This window comes from Ptychodera flava (genome assembly GCF_041260155.1).
Source record: "Ptychodera flava strain L36383 chromosome 23 unlocalized genomic scaffold, AS_Pfla_20210202 Scaffold_23__1_contigs__length_28996876_pilon, whole genome shotgun sequence".
Lineage (NCBI taxonomy): Eukaryota > Metazoa > Hemichordata > Enteropneusta > Ptychoderidae > Ptychodera > Ptychodera flava.
In genome coordinates this window covers 28,271,405-28,292,761 of record NW_027248277.1, presented here as the reverse complement: position 1 = coordinate 28,292,761, position 21,357 = coordinate 28,271,405, and the positions used below count along the sequence as shown (strand labels likewise).

At 35.6% G+C, this 21,357-nt stretch overlaps 1 protein-coding gene across 1 annotated transcript in view; it reads right to left on the bottom strand.

Annotated features, from left to right (window-relative positions):
* Positions 1-817: 817 nt before the first annotated feature.
* The window catches only part of LOC139123891 (26S proteasome non-ATPase regulatory subunit 10-like), a 29,438-nt gene continuing 8,898 nt past the window's right edge, over positions 818-21,357 (bottom strand). The window contains exons 4-6 of the mRNA XM_070690042.1: positions 20,355-20,453; positions 7,351-7,449; positions 818-901 (exon numbers count right to left, since the gene is read on the bottom strand). Of these exons, the coding sequence (XP_070546143.1) occupies positions 818-901; positions 7,351-7,449; positions 20,355-20,453 (282 nt within the window). The remainder of the gene's footprint in view (positions 902-7,350; positions 7,450-20,354; positions 20,454-21,357) is intronic.

Genomic DNA, 21,357 nt, shown 5'->3' with positions numbered 1-21,357 from the left:
GCAAGACTAGTATCCTCGTCAGACGGTGGATGACAACAGTCCTCCTCTTATGGAGACCGGAAACGTGAAGAAACATCAAGCGCTGAATGATCAGAACTGTTCATCATTTGGAACTTTCCACTGATGCTTCATGAAAGTCTATGCAGAAAACAATGCTGATCATGATTAGTAAGTACCAGTATAGTCAGTCTTTGTCCCATTGAGGCTTGTGAGGGCAAGTATCAGCTGGGTGGTTGGATTGTACCTTCTGTGTGAATAGACATGGATGGCAGCGATATGATGTTCAGTTTTCCCCTGTAGGTGAGGAGGAGGTCTATTAGGTGCTCTGCTCTGTACTGTCTGTGACTTTCTGGCTCTTCATGGAAAATGATGGATGACTCCATGACCTCGCACAAGGGCAGGAAGTGATAGTTTTGAAAAATCCAAGGTCATCTAGACTCCCAGTACTTGTCTTTGAAGTGAACTTGTAGGGCCATGGCACAATAAACAACACTTGATCAGCTGCCTTCCTCGAAGCACCCGATTTTGGCTTTTTCTTTTTTATCTTTACTGCGAATGCCTTGTAATCTAAGTGCCTATACCTCTTTGCTTTGTGTCTCTGGTCGTTGTCTTCAATTCACTTGACTCAGAGTCGGACATGGAAAAGCTGGATGTTGATGAGACAACACCAACTTCTTTCTTTTCCTTCTTACAGCAGCCATCACCTTTTCGCCTTTTTTCACTGAATGGATTGAGGTCGGAGAAGTCATATGTGCAGTTTTCCGGTTTTTTTAGCTTCTGCTTCAGTTGAGAATTCCAGGCCATGGCTTCCTTTATTTCAAGTTCCCAAACCAATTGATTGTTTTTCTTTCTTGATGGAGTCTAACAGCAGGGACCTGTTGTCACTATGGCCGAGGGAGTACTATCAGAAGACCATGAGGTAGAGCTAAAAAAAGATGGATCGTCAGCACGTTTGGAACTGGTTGCCTTTAGGTTGGTCTTCTTTTTCACTGCTTGGTCCTCTCTGGCTTCACTAAGTAGAGGTGAATGGCTGTCTGCCAACTTAGTGGGCGACGACCAGAAGTTGAAAGGATTAACTCATCACATTAAAGCCCGGGGCGAAATGGACCGGGATTCGGATTAATGCCAAGTTTGGGTGGGCATTTTGGGGCATGGTTCTGTATAATGAGTCTGTTGGTAACGGTTGCTATCGTTCGCATTTTCTGCGTAATCTGTTTGCTCTCAAATCATGCTCTGACTATAAGCTTAGGTACAGCCTTGTAATACGCGAAAGAAAAAAGAAAGAAGGAAAAAATATCAATTTCATTAAAACAGGAGCGTGCTGAGTTGATCAACTGAAGTTTTTGGTGAGTTGATTTACTGAAGTTTTGGGTCATCATACAGTACGCGTTTAAGAATGATTCGGCTACTGACCGCCATATCTACATACGGAAATGGCAAGGTATGTACATGTAGTGAAATAATCGTCAAGAAAGTAATAAACATAAACATTAAAAATAATCCATAGCTGGCAATTTCATATGTTGAAATCACGAATTACCGATCAGAACATTGACTGAGAAACATGGTCGGAAAAATGGCGGGAAATAGGTGAATGACGCGACGTCATGACCGATCGCTAAAATAAAAAAAAATAAAGTAAGTTCATTACATCACGGAAGGATCAACATTTCCTGAATCTCGCGTACCATGATATCTGTAAGCAATCAAAGTCGGCTGCTCGGTTGCTTTGAGGGTGACCCCGGACAACTCATCAAGAGTAATGTTTATTTTCGGAACAATGGCATCAACTACGGACTGGGTTCATAGATATCTTCGTTATTGAAGAAATTAAAGTCCAACCTTTTTCAGAATCTTACGATGTAGTGCCAACTCAATGAGCTGGTCTTGGACAAACGTATCCTCTTAGGCCTAAGCCTTTCAAAGAAGATCGGATAGAGGGACAGTGATCGGATGATGACGCTCACTGCTCTCACTTGCTCACCTCGAACTAACATTGACAAATACAATGTTTCAACTGTTTTGATGTCTTACAAGCTTTGTTTAATTCTCATAACAGAAGTCCAAACGTTACTGGGGCAACCGGTATGTCAAAACCTTACAAGCCCTCCGAACACGACATGTCATTACCATGTGTGAGAACACGTGTACATATACAGAAACCATACGGCCGTTCGGGCTAGCATTTATATCAAAAGCGACTGTAGCATACCGGTACTTTCGGCGTAGATTTGGGGGCTGTTTAAAAAAAAGTAGCTCTCTTTGACTGACTGTAATGAAATTGATCATAGAGGCTAGTTGTTTTCGATGACTCTGCCTGCATTTCTGTAAAATACAGTGTACGCACTTTTCGCAAGAATACATCGTACCAGTATTGACTCATCTCTTGCTAAGTCGCATGACCGAAAGTGGCTCACTTTTGTGATGTCATTGCATCATAAAACGCTTGTTAGTAAAAAGTTTATGACAACCACGAAGTTTTCATTGTGTGTGCATGCCAATATATATGTAACTCTAAACCGTAATTGTTCTCATATGCACAGCAAATGTTTGACAAGTTTACACCTCTGTGCGTCACTGAATGATTGACAATTGTTTGAATCACGGAATGACTGTTCCCTGGGGGCCATTTCCTTTGTTACGAAAGCTTTTTTCCCCTGATTGTTGTAATTTTAAAATGCTTGTGAAACTTTTCGGATACCTGTATGGCCTATGTGTTTATGAAACAGTCTACGTTTATGGTATGCCAACAGTGTTTGTTGGAGAATCGCTTCAGCTGATTTTCAAGGAGCGGTCTACCTTGCTGTTGCAAGTTGTCACTCAAGCGCCGTTATGAATTTTCGATGAGTAAGGGTGTTTTATACACCGTGTAACCTCCACAAATGTAATAATCTCCACAAATGTAATATCAACCACAATTGTAATAAAATCAACCAGAAATGTAATAAAATAGTCAACCATTAATGTAAAAACCCGCAACCACAGTAATGTAATAAACAAATTAACCATAAATGTAATAAAACTCAACCATAAATGTAATAACCTTGAACTTGCATATGTGACCATTTGTTTATCAATGTCCTGAGTAAATAATAATTTTAATAAGACTAGTGTAATGTTACTGCATACTTTCCTGAAACTAGGTTTCCTTTCCGAAACACAGAATAGAATACTTTGAGAACGCTATCAGAAATCGGCGAGGTACTGATCAAACCATTAGATAATGGAAGTGGAACAGCAGTTCTAGACACTGATAATTACATAATAAGGTAGCGTCAAAATAATCATCAACCAGTGATACCACACAAAGTTTATGACAGATGACTCAGAACAAATAACAGAGAAATATAAAACCTTATAACAAAAACTTACGACACAAAACATGTTGATGAGAACATATATTTCAATCTAGTAAAAAACAATACGAACACTACCTTGAAAACAGTAGAACAAATTAGACTCCTGGCATCTCTAGTGAAGGAACAAACTTCAAGTGGGACAACATAGGAATACAGATAATCTATCGATTATTCCACACAATTTATCCACTGAAGACAAATTTGAGGCAATTGATTAAGAAAGTACGCAAATTTTCGAAAAACGGCGTGAAAGGATTGTAGTGTTATAAGTCTTCCCCACTCTGGAGTAGAGACTGCACTGACATTCACATTAACATTGGCCAGAGGTCCATATATCTTTCTTTCATGAATTTGACTTTGTTTGTATACCGTCTATTTACTGTCTGTTCTGTGCTGTTTTGTGTCTATGTTTACAACTATTGTCTTACAAATTTTGACCTAGTGTTATTGGATTATGGATTGGTATGATTGCGATTATTTTACAGCTGTGTCTAGCCATGGCCAATCAGTTCTGTACACAAAACAGGGAAACGTAAAATACACTTTCAAATATGCAAAAACACCAAACCCAAACAATTAAGACATGAAGTAATGTGTGGAGTTGCTTTCCTTATTACATAGATCAATATTTAATGGCTAATTCCTCAATTGCAACGACAAATAGATTTATTACATTTATGGTTGATAAGTATACATTTATGGTGTTTTTTTTATTACATTTATGGTTACCATTTATTACATTTGTGGTTGGTGTTTTTATTACATTTATGGTTGATTTTTGTTACATTTATGGGCGATATTACATTTATGGGTGCATTTTATTACAATTGTGGTTGTTATACATTTGTGGAGATTATTACATTTGCGGAGGTTTACACCGCACTGGGGTTTAACGGTACAATCTTGACCAGTGGGGCTCTTATGTTCATAGACGGGTACTTTACAAATGCTGCAAAGTCTCATCGGGCGGCAGAACGTCGACTAAGACGTGAAAAACTCTTAGTGAAACACTACTGCCATGAACGAGCAGACTGAGCAAAAGGCAGGAATTAAGGATCAGAGAGAGGCTGAGTTAGAGGTTCACCAAAGAGGGTGCTAAACTGATTCCCGCCACTGAGTATGTAAATTATACAAAATTACCAAAGTCAATTTACACAATGCCTGTTAAATGCATGGCAAATATCATGTGTGTCATTTGTCATTTATTGTTAACCTTTCAGTTCAGTCAATATGATGTTATAGTTCCCTGATGTTTTGAGTACTTTCCAGTGTATTAACACACTACTTGTCACAGTCATTAGCTTTCGTTTAGGTTTTGGCAACAGGTATTATGTAAAATTGTACTTTATGTCAAGCAAAGTTTACAAAGTGTTTGTTGTGACAGTGAAGCTTCCATCACACATGTACCGGTACATGCAATTTATTAGCATGGTGAAAACATGATTGACCTTGAAAATGAAAGCAAAAATCACAAGAATCCAACACAATTTGGATGCACAAGTGTTTAGTGACCACAAAGACCTTCACTTGTATTCATTTACAACTTCTGAATAATTATTGCACTACATTGTCGCAAGTCAAATGAAGCAAATACTATGATTCTATATAAGAAGAAGGTGACATTAGGCAATGACTCCGATTCATCATGTAGTGAGGCAAGAATGTTGAAAAAAAATGTTTAGTTTTTATATTCCAAACATGCATTAATAAAATTATAAACAAGTTGTATTTGTGTCACATACTAAAATGTCACTGTGGATTCACAAAATATATATCTTCCCTGTATGAGTATAAAGACAAACTAAAATGGACTCTGACAGAACTGTTCAAGGTCCATAAAAATATTACTGTAATTGTACTTGAAACCGTTTCTATGTCATGATTTAAAACATAATGTAATTGAACAAGATTGCATTTTTGTATATATTAAATTTCAAGTCTGCAGACAATACAGAAGCAAATGCCATCTAGCACTATCAGGTATTCTCTGTAGACTGTTAGTTACTGCTAGTCTCCTTTATGAAGTTGCTTACTTCTCTTTAAAACTTCTATGACACATGAGGTACCACACGATATGACGTCAGATATAATTTAAATATATGTTCACAAGTCACAAACAATATCCCACATCAACAAAACTATTCAAATTTAATGCACCTTTATGTGCATGAACATACTTTCATAAGGTGTAACATACTTTCACAATAGTTTGCCAATTTACCAAATCTTACAAGTCAAACTCATATTTGTATTTTACTTTCAATGCACAAATGGTAGAACATTACCAACTTGTAATGCACAAAGTATCACAGCGATCAAATTCGAAAAAAATCACTTTTCAAAGGACTATGTGCATTCTGCTAGTGACACACTTACAATGATATTTCATTCACTTCTGATCAACCTATTATGTAAAGCATCATTTTCCATGTTGCTGTTGGTCTTTTGCAATGTTCTATAACTAGCTCTTCTGGTTAGACGATATACAACTAAGTATTTGCATAAATGCAGTGTTTAAATTTACAAGCTTTATGGTACAGTTCAAGCACCATGAATTACTGATGGACAGCATATAATGGGCTTAAGACATCAACTATTGCAACAGTCCACGTGAGATTGCAGTTACTTGTAGAACAAATGTGTTAGAATTGTCAGTACGTTGTATCATTGATGCAAAAGGGGCTCAATGAATCATAAAGTTAGGTACACTTACATTTCTATCTCTGCGTGTACATGTTTTATACAATTGTTCACTATATAACTACATATCGACTCTAACATTAGTGCTAATTTTGTTTCCTTTGCCCAAATTTATTATATTTTTGTAGTAATGTGTAATTTGTAGTGCCTGAGCTGCAGCCGTTGTAACAGAAGATGCACTGAACCATGCACACAGTTATTCATAAAACCATTCACATTAATTTCAAAAGCAATATTGCAAAGAAGTCAAATCACTCAAACATTAAGTTTACACAGTAAGCAGAGTAGAGTAGAGCAGAATTGTGATCTTTAGGGAATAACTTTTTGTTTCAATTCAAATTCTGTTTCTGTGATAGCAATGTTTTTTTTTTTCATTTTACTGAGAGTACAACAACTGATATTAGAATTTTAGAAACACTCAGAGCCTGACACTCATTACAATATGCTGTGTTGATGTCAACATCATGCTAAGTTTATTGGTGAACAATGGTAAAGATAATTTTAAAAATTCATCAAAGATTAAGATAAGATCTAAAAGAATACATAAATCTATCATTTTATCATAATAAATGCATAGCAGCCAACTGTACATGTACTATATTTTCCCTTCTTAAGATCAACTGCAAATAAGAATTCAAAAGAACGTGGCCCTGAACAGATTAAAAACAAATTACATACCGATAAATGACCATATTAGATCACAAAACAAACTGACATACAGTTGTATGCCTTGACAAAGGGGTAAAATGAGAATCAAGACCAGGAACACTAAGATACTGTCATCTTGTGACAGAGATCTAAAGTGATGCTTTGATACAACCAACAACTTGTGAGTCCATGCATATATTTAACACTACGATGGCATATATTTAACACTACGATACAGATTAACATCAAAGCATATTCAGAATGCTTAACAAGTGGTATTTTAAGATATTTTCCACTCAGACTAAATAACTTCTTATCTGAAAATACAGTGGTTTCTTTCCACGGACAATAGAAATGAAAATTGTGTGGTTAACTCTACTGCACATCTATTGACCGTGAGAGACAATAATTTATCAAAAATAAAATAAAAAATGACAAAATTTGTGATAGTTCATGTGTTACTTCAACTTTAATTATTTGGATACTGTAAATCATACACTATTTGAGACCCTTGGTGAGGTTATCTCAATTGTTTGCAGCATATTTGAAAAAATACATCCTAAAGGTTGGCATGTATACAAATAGGCAAACAGTGGAAGTGCCACACTTATGTCTTTCTGCTGAAGGAGATAGTTACACTTACCTTTGTCAGAGCTTCTAAGTTTGCCTTAGCACCAATAAGAATCTCTGCAACATCTTTATGGCCATTTTGGGCAGCATAGTGCAGTGGAGTAAAACCATCCTGAAGAGTGAAATATGAAAACAATGAAGTACAGATATTTGTATCAATTGTTATGGTAATAAATACAGAAGCCATCAACAATATAGATCACCGGTATTATTGGTAGATCTGAATGACAAAAATTCTCACAAATGAAATTTTGTAGCATGCTTATATTAAAGAACTAGAATAAGTCTTTTTTGAACTCTTTATAAAATGTAATGTTACTTGAGTAGGCACAAACCCCTTGTGAAATGTTTGATTTGATGTCGCATTGTGATTATTTTCTATTCAAGAACATTTCTATCTATTGAAAAACAAGTCATCGTTGATGACACAGTCCCCACTTGTTAATGGGTACTTTGATTACAAGTCCTCAGAGAGGATATCCTCTTCATTAATTAGGTCTGTGATAAAAATACTTTGATACAAATGGCCCTCAATGGCCAAGAATGAGTTCCATGGTGATGAAAACATAAAACTAATGTAGGCCACCATCCTAAAGGTCAATTAATGAGTCAACTAGGAATTAATCAACAGGATGTTACAAAACATTTTTGCATCCCATCATAACACTGATAGATTATCACTGGTACCATATTTTATAAAGTTTGATGCAGTGCTTCTGGACATTCACCCTAAAAACAAAAGTTCATCATGTAAATGCAAATTAGCAATTAATTAATTTGATTTATTGGATCGTATCACAAAATAAATCAACGTGCAATGTATGACATAGGTTAATGTCCTTATGTACCAACTTAGAATAAAATCGGTTAAGATATGCCTGGGTTATGGCTCTGTACATGAAAAAAACGTAACTAAATGGCCGCATAGCAGCCATATTGGATCATATCACAAAAAATAAATTGACGTGCATATCTATGACATTTGTCAATGTCCTTGTACCAACTTTGAATAAAATCCGTTGAGATATGCCCAAGTATGGTTCTGTACATGAAAAAATCATAACAAAATGGCCACACAGCAGCCATATTGGAACGTATCACAAAAGAAATTGACGTGCATATCTATGACATTGGTCAATGTTCTTGTACCAACTTTGAATAAAATCGGTTGAAACATATCTGAGTAATGGTTCTGTACATAGAAAATCGTAATAAAATGGCCGCATGGCGGCCATATTGGATTGTATCACAAAACAAATAGACGTGCATATGCAGGCCTAGGTAAGAAATATTAGCAAAGCGTACGGTCCATATCGTCAGGATGGAATTCTAATAGCTAAGCTACGAAGTCCCACCTATGAGATGTAAAACACAGATAGTTGATGACAAAAGCCAGTTGTCAAACGCAATTTTGACGATTTTTCCCGTCATACATGGCGTTTCAACATGGCGGCCTAGGATAACGTCGATGCGAAGGCAGCAGTCGTGGTAAGTTTTCACTGTTATTTTTATGTTTTGAAGTGAGAAATCGTGAAAAAATGTATCGCCTTCCGGGTCAAATATCATGGAAAATCCCCTCGTGAAGTATTTTTGTCGAACGTTTGGTATTTTAGAGAAGATAGATGTTAATTGTGGACTGCTGTGGGTCTACCAGCAGATCTGTGCGATTTTGCAAATACTAATAGGAAATAGAGCAAACTTTGCATGAGTACCATTTAATAAGCTAGACCCTGCACATACGGTAATCTCAAAGATCAGATGGTAGAAGTCGCATGTTGTATACGACCAAGTCACAAGACTAATGAGTTGGTATAAAGCCTTGTACCATACCGTGTACCATACTTGTACTGATACGCACGTGGTTTTCTATGGATATCGCACAGATCTGCTTTATAGCAGACCCACAGCATAATAGAATAATACACGTGAATACACATGAATCCACATGAATATAGGCTTGCTGAATACAAAACTATGTATTCATGACTGTATTCATCTGTATATGCACTCATCAGCTAAAATACAGGCAATAATCCATGCAAATACAGTAAGTATTATAGGTTTTTATGCAGTGCTACAATACGTTACATCAAACATGCTAAAAGTTATTGGTCATGGTCTACAAGAACTTTGAAATCCATGTGTAATATTGGTCAACTAGAATATTGACATTAGTTAACTGGCACTCTTTTTCTTTGAATGATTCCACAGAAATTATCCGAAAATCATTCAAACACGAACTAGCAATGAGGTGTTTTTAAAGAAACTCTAAGAAAATACAGCTTTATTACTTTGCCTACTCTTTATATATTTCAATATGGTAACCTGACATGAACACACAGCTATGACAATATTTAGGGGTTATTACACGAAGTTTGGGCGATACCGCGTCGTATTCGAGTGATGTGTGCGTATTTTGACGAGTTGCGCAGCAACGAGTCAAAATACGGACACATCACGAGAATACGACGCGGTATCGCCCTAACTTCGTGTAATGACCCCTTTATCATACATGCATGCTTTGGTTATGACTGTTTTCCTACAGACGCTCCGAAATTAGCGACGAAATCAACTTGAAATCGACCTTGCTTCCTTCAGGCTGTACTTATAAAAGTTGGTTGCTAAGGAGTGATGACAACCGTATCACTTCTTGATATTATTCCGCTATTGCATGGCCATTCCACTTCAAAGGAGGGTTTATAGAGCACTTTTAAGCAAACAATTTAGATATTACGATGTCGACACAGGTTTTCACAATTTGAAGAAGATTGATTTTAGTTTAAAATGACGATGGATGTGAAACATAGGCGGGAGATTGTAAAATGGGTGTGTTTTTGTGTTTGATACATAACCTCATCCCTGCGTGAAAGTTATGAGGCCGCCAAAATCGGGTCAAAATACTCGCGCCACGCTCAAACTCTATCGAGTATGAACAGCTGAGAGCACAGCTTGCACAGAGAGCAAGCAGCTCTGCGACATCTATGAATGCACATACAGTGGATATAATACCCATACCAGTCAGTTTATCTCGAAGAATTATACATGTTCCAAGACGTCAAATATGCCGGATTTACCATCTCAGATCTCAGTAAGCGGATTAGTGAAAACATGAAGTGAGTACACTGTAAGCTGTAGTGTCGTAACTCGTTCGTGATTTTGTTGCTGTACGAATAAAACATTTCAAAGGTATTTCCGTCGTCTGCTCGTATATTTTCGTTCCTGGCTTGCCTAAATAGAACTAAACTTCCTTTAACAACCTAAGCGAAAGTTTGACTTTCCCTAGATGGTACATTGTATCTGAAACCCGCACCGCATCGGTGCCACCAGACACGATCATGACCTGTGAACTGACAGGTACAAATCGGAAATATCATGTGCACCTTCAACCTTGTCTGTCGCGAGTATTTTCAGTGCGGTTGGATTTTCGTGGCTCATTTACGACTGTAAACGATGTAATTCACCGCCCAGATACTTTAAGCTTATCAACAGGAAACTTGTCGTAAAGCGATTCAATCATGATGCTCTGTCAACCGATATCATTACGTGTAATCGTACAACCATGGTGTAATCGTAAGCAGCGTAGACGACACGAAAACACTGCACCGTGCACAGCAACGGGACCGGCCGTGAATTGACAGGTATTGGCAAAATATACAAATTTTCAATACGTTTGTTTGTATGTCTTTGGTACAACTGTACTTGTGCCTAAGTGCAATGCCCATGAAGTGACTGCAAACAACAGAATTTTGACCATAATCAAAATGACGTTTCGGATTGTCATTTGTCTTATTCGCTCAGCTGTTTAGTACATATATACCAACGGAGGTCATGCATACAGCGAAGGTCACGCGTACGCGTCGCTGTAAGTAGTTCGGTTACAGTGAAAATATAATTCGTATTTTCACTAGTTACAATATGGGCTCATATCAGTACCGTCTGAACAATAGAAGAATGGCAATACAGGCACAGCATGTATGATAATATTACTTTTATACGCACTGACATACAGTATGGCCTGTATTGTATCCAGCTCTATTACACTACTTCATGTCAACTGCTAAAAGTTATCTTTTATGGTTTACAAGAACTTTGAAATCTATTTCACACCCAGTGTAATATTGGTTAGCTAAAACATTGTCATTAGTTCACTGGCACTATTTTCCTTTGAATGTTTACATGTGAAGTACCAGAAAGTCACAACTTGCACATTTCAAACTCTGTGGCATATTTCTCAACAACCTCATTTAGTTGTAAAATGTACAAAAAATAAGAGACAGAAATATGAAAGGTTTTTTTTAAGATAATCATTTTTGTAAACTACACAAAAGGCAATCATGTTGCTGGGATGCAGCCATATTTGTTGTGTAGTTATTGTTGGATCATTGAGTTTGCAAGATCTCACAACAATGCTAGCATTTATATATGTTGTCAAATTGTTCTTCGTTTTTGGTAAAAACGTTCTTTCCGTAGAATCAATTGCCAGTCTGAGAATACTTTGAAACTTTTAGTTCCCTAGAGATACTGTTCAAAATAATAATATAATAATTAATATATAGGCTAGCATTATTTTGATAATATTGTTGTCATTTTGTCAAAAATATAGTTTCATGTACTGCACTACTAATGTCTGTCATCATTTTTGTGGAAAATCTGTTCAGATGTCACTAGCCAAAAAATTGAAATTGCCGTTTAGCTTCCCATAATGATGTTACTTGAAGATACCATTCTGAAATATGGCACACTGTGCATTACTTTATATTATCTTTTATAGCAATATTTTTTTACTGAGAGTACAAGTACTGATATTATAATTTTAGAAGCTCTCAATATGCTGTGTTGGTGTCAATATTATGCTAAGTTTATTAGTGAACAATGATAAAGATAATTTTAAAAGTTAATCACAGATTCAGATAAGAACTAAAAGAATAAATGAATCTGTCAGGAAATCACAATAAATGCACAGCAGCCAACTGTACTGTATTTTCTCTTTTTAAGATCAACTGCAAGTTAGACATTTAAAGCATGGCTCTGGACAGACAAATTAAAAACAAATTACGTATACCACAAAATGGCCATATTACATCACAAAACAAACTGATTTACAGCTGCATGCCTTTGCAAAAGGGGAAAATGAGAATCAAGACCAGCAACATTAAGACACTGCCATCTTGTGATAGAGATCTAAAGTGATGCTTTGAGACAACTAACAACTTATGAATCCATGCATATATTTAGCACTATGATGTAGATTAACATCAAAGCATATTCAAAATGCTTAACCAGTGACATTTAAAGATATTTTCCACTCAGGCTAAATAACTGGTTATCTTAAAATACAGTGGTTTCTTTCAAAGACAATACAATGAAAATTGTGTGGTTATCTCCACTGCACATCCATTGACTGTGAGAGACTAATAGAATCCCACACCCCAACGGGTTGGGATGGAATGTCTCACACGAGTTGGGGAATTCTGTCTCACACGAGCCAAAGGCGAGTGTGAGACTGAATCCCCCAACGAGTGTGAGACATTCCCCCCCAACCCATTGGGGTGTGGGATTATTTTTCTCACGTCCCTCCAATATCTTTAGAAAATTGCATTTTATTGTGGTAGGTTTATACTATCAAAAACCAGCACTCGATTGCTCTTGTTTCATTTGTATCATTCCGCACAGAAAAATGAAGTTCCTTTCATTGATGTGCATATCAAACACGTTCATATGTACCGTATATTACCGATATGGCAATTTTGTTTTGTTGGTCAGCCACAAAATTCACCAGGTCATCTGGGAAAATGTTGCGAAACAGCTCTGGTGGCCATCTGTTGATGACATTGCATGGACGCTGTCGTCTGCTACAGCCTCGTGTGCAGATGGCTCGCTCATCGAAGTCTTTCGCTAACTGTATCGCTGTCAAGTCAGTTCTTCTCCAGAAAATATGACGACGAGCGTAAACAGCCGATAGGTTTGTAATGGCCTGAATTCTCCCGTTACAACATAAAAGCGGTCATCCTCCGTGTATTTGTTGCCGACGCTGGACCGTACTCAAATCTAGAACAACCCATTCACTCTGCAGTTCAGTCGTCTGTCTGCTATAGTGCCAGTTGTACATTACGCGATGTTCTATTCGTCAAATAATTCGTACAGAGAACTAGGCGCTGAGCAGAATTGACCAATCAACATACGTTTCACATACGAGGTGTTCGTTCGCGCAACAATACAGAGTGTGAGAACAAATTGATCTCACACTGGTGTTCTCACACTCCCAGCGCACTGGGGACGTGAGAAAATATTTTCTCCAAAAAAACCCCAGAAAAATGACAAAATTTGTGATAGTTCATGTGGTACTTCAACTTTAATTATTTGGATATTGTAAATCATACTCTTTTTGAGACCTTGGGTAAGGTTATCTCAATTGGTTGCAGCATATTTGAAAAATACATCCTAAAGGTTGGCATGTATACAAATCGGCAAACAGTGGAAGTGCCACTCTTATCTCTTTCTGCTTGAGGAGATAGTTACACTTACCTTTGTAAGAGCTTCTATGTTTGCCTTAGCACCAATAAGAATCTCTGCAACATCTTTATGGCCATTTTGGGCAGCCATGTGCAGTGGAGTAAAACCATTCTGAAGAGTGAAATATGAAAACAATGAAGTAAAGGTATTTGTATCAATAGTTATGGTAATAAATTCAGAAGCCGTCAACAATATAGATCACTGGTATTATTGGTAGACCTGATGGACAAAAATTCTCACAAATGAAATTATGTAGCATGATTATATAGAAAACTAGTCATTTTTGAACTCTTTATAAAATGTAATGTTACTTTAGTAGGCACAATCCCTCTATGCAATGAATGATATACTGTTGCATTGTGATTATTTTCTATTCAAGAACATTTCTATCTATTGAAAACAATAATTGTAAAACTAAACAAAGATACAAAGCAACTCATTGCCCTTTGACCACAAAACACCTACAAACATTTTCTTGATGAGTCAAAAAAGACAGCCCAAAAACATGATGACAGATCAAGATGTCAAACAAGTGTATTTTGTTGTATTTTGTTTGTCTTCACAGGTGTTTTGTCATAATGATACCGTTATACTACACAAAAAGTGAGTCAAGGATACTTTATCTTCCTTATATGGGTATTACTTTAGTTTGGACTGCTATGCACTTTGCTAGTATCAAACATTTAACTTTTGAACAAACGATTATCAGATTGAACCATTTCACTGTTGTTTTATCATAGTGGTAGGTGGGAAGATGACAGTAGGTTAACTGTTCTAACACAGAACATTCATAATATGAGGTTATTACGAAAATACCGCAAAGGATTAACGAGACATTGGCAAGCGGTATCGCCCGACGCGAAGCGGAGGGCGATGCGCGGCGCCAATGTCCGAGTGCATCCTTGCAGTATTTTCGTAATAACCTTATTATTATACATCTTACATTCCTGATCGGGGTATCAAAATGTCGTAGTAGTGACCGTTTTTCGTGCATGTCAACAATTTTTCTTCCGATTTTATCGGCGCCACTGTGGAACGCTACCTCGGACGTGCTTCTGCAGTTTTGGAGTGTGAGCACTACACACATACGTACGTACAGAGCGCGCGCGAGACTTGTTCTGGCACTCGTCCAAGGGTTCCCTTGAAACCGTTCTACAGTGAACGCGCAGATACAGCCGCAGGGAATGGTGCCTTGAAACCGTACGTGTTACGGAACGGGCGCGCGTTCAATACGGCTTTTTTAGCGAACGCTAAATCTATTGTTCTGATGGTAGATGTATAATAATGTCCCGTATATGCATGTTCGTATTGCATATATAATGACAAGTGTTAATATTATATACTCGAATTAGGGAAAAGTCAAATTGTTCAAGCACAGTTTCAAATCAAACAGTCAGCTACATTTACTGTGAATATTTTTTAAATTATCAGACTAAGCAACTCTCTCAATGACCAACATTTTGAAAGCTATTTGTGTCTCCATGCACACACAGGGAAGACAATGATTTTTCTGCATTTTAATAAATGATAGAAACAGCAAATTCTAGATTTTTTTGATTTGACTGATTTTTATCAATATGATAAACAGTCAGTGTACTGTAGACCTTGAGGTCTGTGCCTGCCTTACTAATGATACAAGTGGCTATATATAGCAGTCACCAGGTTTGTTTACAAAATGCTGACTGTAGGACGTTCCAAATTGTTGACCTTACAACATACTTTAAATGTGGGAAATTCATTGTTTTACCAGGAAAAAATTGCATTCTTTAGTTTTCTTCCTAAATCAGACACACATTAGAGCAACTCTTACTGTAGTCAGTCAAAATGAGGGAGCAAACCCTTTGCTTACATGTCATCGATAGTTAACATATTTGACTCCATATTGGTGCTGGTTATTAAAAATATTATTATGTGATATTTTTTTCATCAGGTTCATACAAGCAATTTCATTTACCTGAAATAACTGGAATTTATGCAGCTAAACTTGACGATTCTTTTTATTTTTAAACTTCCCATGCTATGCATTGGATATTCAACAAATTAAGTTTAAATGGTAAAGCATGCCCTCTGATTTTACTTGTGTTATAAGATTTAATATGCACACACATGAAACATTTAATGCAAATAACTGACCATTTTCAGTATTCCAGACAAATTTATGACATAACAACTGAACAATCATATCTGGCAGCAATCATATTCCAAAGTCGTGTAGGAAGATCATTTTCCGGTTATTTGCTTTCTCACTACCTCTCATTTAAACCATTTTAATGTTTACTTTGTAAATTGTTTTTAAATCTCATTATTTGTGCCTCTGTGAAAATAATATAGGAAACAATTGTATTTATAACAAGTCATCGTTGATGACACAGTCCCCGCTTGCTAATGGGTGCTTTGATTACAGGTCCTGTGATAAAAATACTTTGATACAGATGGCACTCAATGGCCAAGAATGAGTTCCATGGTGATGAAAAACATAAAACCGATGTAGGCCACTATCCTAAAGGTCATTAAATGAGTCAACTGGGAATTAGTTGACAGGATGTTGCAAAACATTTTTTCATACTATCCTAACACTAATAGATTATCACCGGTACCATATTTCATAAAGTTTAATGCAGTATTTACAACACTATGAGATCAACATCTGTATCAAGTTTCATCAAATTTGACGTTGTATTTGTGGATATATTACTCTAATTAGGAAAGTTCATTACATATGCAATTACAAATTAATTAAAATGACACTGATAAATGTCTTTTTCACTGTTAAAGCAATGTGAGCTTAACATGTGTACAAAGTTTCATGAAATTTGATGCAGTATTTCTTGACATATCAGCCTAATTATGAAACTTCAATAATTGACATGATACTGCTACATGACCTGAAACAAACTGACGAGCATGTATGAAATATGTTAATGTCCTTGTACCAACTTTGAATGATACTTGTAGAAATATGTCTGAGTTATGGCTCAGTATATGAGAAAATCGTAACAAGATCGCCGCCACGCAGCGATATTTGATCTTACTGTTTAAAAAATCAACATGTATATGTATGACATAAGTCAATGTCCAGTTACAAACTTTGAATAAAATCAGTTGAGACTTGCCAGAGTCATGGCTCTCGACATGCAAAAAAACCATAACAAAATTGCCACCATGTGGCCATATCGGACCATATCGAGAAACAAATCAAAGTACATATTTATATTGAAGTACATTATGTATACTACGGTATAAGTCAATGTCCTTGTACCAACTTTAAATAAATTTGCTTGATACATGTCTGAGTTATGGTTCAGGACATGAAAATCGTAAAAAAAATGGCCACAAGGCGGCAATATTGGATCGTATCACAAAACAAATCAATATGCATATGTATGACACAGGTCAATGTCCTTGTACCAACTTTGAATAAAATCGGTTGAGATATGCCTGAATTATGGCTCTGTACACGAAAAAATCATAACAAAATGGCTGCACAGCAGCCATATTGGATCGCATCACAAAACAAATCCATGTGCATATATATGACATAGGTCAATGTCCTTGTACCAACTTTGAATAAAATCGTTGAGATATGCCTGAGTTATGCCTCTGTACATGAAAAATCAAACAAAAATGGCTGCCTGGCGGCCATATTGGATCGTATCACAAAACAAATTGACATGCATATATATGACATAGGTCAATGTCCTTGTACCAACTTTGAATAAAATCGGTTGAGATATGCCTGACTTATGGCTCTGTACATGAGAAAATCGAAACAAAATGGCCGCCTGGCGGCCATATTGGATCGTATCACAAAACAAATCAACATGCATATATATGACATAGGTCAATGTCCTTGTACCAACTTTGAATAAAATCGGTTGAGATATGCCTGAGGTATGGTTCTGTACATGAAAAATCAAACAAAATGACCGCCTGGCGGCCATATTGGATCGTATCAAAAAAAAATCAACATGCATATAAATGACATTGGTCATTGTCCTTGTACCAACTTTGAATAAACTCGGTTGAAAAATGCCTGAGTTATGGCTCTGTACATGAAAAAATCTTATAAAATGGCCGTCTGGCGGCCATATTGGATCGTATTGCAAAATAATCGATGTACATCTGTAGGTCATAGTGCTGTGCCTTTTTGCCAAGTTTGAACAAAATTGGTTCGGCAGTGTCTGAGAAACTGTTGATGACGGACGGACGGACGACGCACACGGACGGACCCAATCTATAAGTCCCCGCCGGACTTGTCCGCGGGGACTAAAAATGCCATTGTTTGTTTATTATTATTGTTTGTTTTACAAATATACACATTTTAAATTTCAGTTGCATCACTTACAGTAAAATAATTTTTTTCTCGCAAAACAAAAAATCATAAATGATTCTGGATTATGGGTTTGAACGGTATAACTATTACTGTGTCACAGACTGCCTGGTATGGCACAGCATAGTCTGCTACCATGTTGCACTGATCTACACCAATAATGAGATGTAATTTTTCCCTAATCTGGTATTTTTGTCTTTATTCTTTTCTTAATATTTCTTTACGCCTGAAATTCATTTTTTTCTCGCAAACAAAAAATCCTAAATGAACCTGCGTTGAAACCGTTGAACTACTTTTGGAATAATATCATTACCATGTCAGCTAATTGCCAATCCTTTCTTTTCTTTGTTCACTTGAGAGGAACAGCATTCCCACTTACGTAAGAGGCAAATACTGAATGATCACTTGGTCTACACAACCAAAATTGATGAAAGTTTCTATGCACATTGACGATACTATGATACAACATTATTGAAAGTCATTAAGCATTTTTACTTCAGCCAATTCATTATTTACATATTTAATGAACTTTAATGAACTAATTAGGGATATTTATCTGAATTGACTCGACCAAAATTGACGAAACTTGCTATTAAAATTGTAGATACTATTATACAACATCCAATTATTGAATGTTTGCAATTGAATGTGTCATAAGTAACAAAGTCAATGCTTGATGAATACTATTGAACACGTAACTTTGAACATGTCTCCCAAGAAATGTGTTTTATTATATTCACTTTTTGTCACTGTTAGCATTTGAAGCGAATGCTAATCCACATTATGTACTCATTTGGTGGACTAGTATCTTGATTTGCACAAGTTTTGATTGGCAGTGATATAAAATCATTATCAGCATCCCTGGGGTGACTTCCTATTGGCCACACACAAGTACTACTAAAATATCCCAGAAAACTTATGAGTTTGAAAAATGTAGAGTCATTATACATTGAATAGGTATTCACTCTGCTTTATAAAGCATTGACATTTCATAACTTTTCATTAATAATAAAAACGCCACAATATTTGTGTTCTCCGTTCATGTTACTTGTATTGTGTCTCTTTATATAGTATATAATAGTATATTAGTATATATATTTAATCCGGTATGTAAAGCAAATGGGTGTTTCTATTGAAAAAAAAAACAACTTAAAATTGATAAAATATATATTAATGATACAGTATATCATAATGCAAGCTTTGATTTATCGGTTTTGATTTGAATATATTTTATCTTTCATCTTTCAATCTCCCTCCTAAATATTGTTTGTTGTCAAAGAATTTTGATATCAATCATGACTTCCAATTTATTAATATTCTTACACCTTGCTGTTTAAGTATATTTTTTTTGTTTTCAGATGCAATTTGTTGGAATATATTTTATACGTAGAATGGTAACTTTTGCCCTCAAATATTTCTTTAGCTTGTTAACTATGAAATCTGTCTGATATATTGTCATCTTTACATCAAAATGTCAAATTTCTTAACAACAAACACTGCAAACAAAAGGCTCTCAAGTAGGTGTACTAAGTTTTGCTATTTTGTTCCAATTGTATTTAGTGTCATGTTTAATTTATTGTCTCTCCAATGTGTTTTTCTGATCACTATAATTGGTAATTAACTTTTCTTGTCTGATCAACACTATGCCTGATATTAACCAATATTTCAACAATAACAATTTATCAATTCATTTGAAAGATAAAAGGATAAACTGATAATAATTTGATTGGTTTGCTGTGATTACATCATAGATGATATCACTGTGCTGCAACACTTTGTTATTGGATTTTTCCATAATTATGATGTTCGCACATCACTATAAACTGCAATGATGCTGCAAGGATCGATAATTACCACCTATACTTAACTTGTATGACAGGGCTATGGGAATTAACACTTAACTGATATGATTTGTATTTTTTTTCCTCTGTCATTCTGTAAATTTTTTAAATTCGACTTTTCGAATTTTTAAATTTTTTAATGTCGACCTGTGGAAGAGCGGCCTTATTGGCCGAACATGTTATCGACAGTAAATAAAGTTAAATAAATAAATAAATAGATTTATCTTACCTGAGATTATTGCATTTCAATTTGACACAATATAAACAATGATCAGCATAAATGTTGATGAGTAACAAAGTCAATGTTTGATGAATATCCTATCAAACACTTACTGATGTAACAGCTTCAATGTCAGCACCAATACCAAGTAGATATTTCACCACTTCACTGTGACCACCCTCAGCAGCATTTATCAGGGGAGTTTTATTGATCTACAGTATAATTGAAGAGTTAAACAGATAGATGTGTGTTCAATGCATGAGGTATACTTGTATGTCAATACACTATCAACAGTAAAACAGAGTTCACAAACTTGATCTAGGGGAGGAAATATATTGAATAATTACAATTAGTCATATTAATGACTCTAATACAGTGTTGAGCATTTCTGGACAGTCCATTATGTGTCCTTATCATTTCAATGAAATCAAGTTTTTTGTCCCAGTTCTATCAAAAATTAGAAGACGATGTAGGCACATATATCAGGATCTAAATATCAAAGTGTACCCCATATATATATATATATATGTATGTGTATATATATTATATATATATATATATATATATATATATTATATATATATATATATGTATATATATATAATTGTACTTATAGTTCATGAGTGATCTTTGGTTTGTTTTCATAACAGCTGAACCTTGAAAGGCTTATATTTGTTTGAAGAAAAATATGCCTCTTGGTATTTCTGCTGTGACTTCCTGCAGAAACCACGATTTGATTATTGTCCGCTCTTTCAATCTCATTTTATCTTGCCGGGACTATTTCTGTCAAAATCTTGAATGCAGTACCTCCAACTTTGTAATGTTAATTACCAATCAACTTGCATTCCCAATATTTTATACAGAGACTTAGATCATAAGGAGATGAATATTCATGTTTATCAGGTCTTCCCTGTTAGAGTTGAAAATTTCTAATGAAATTTGAAAAAAGAGTCCATTACATAACCCTCAGTCTTTATAAAACTAAAAGACTAATTAGCTATTTGATAAGCCAGCTCCTATTCTCATGTACATATGACAACAAAGGAGTTAAAATTTTAAAAATGAAATATAAACACTTCAGGTATGCCAAAATCAAGTTAAATTTTATTGACAACA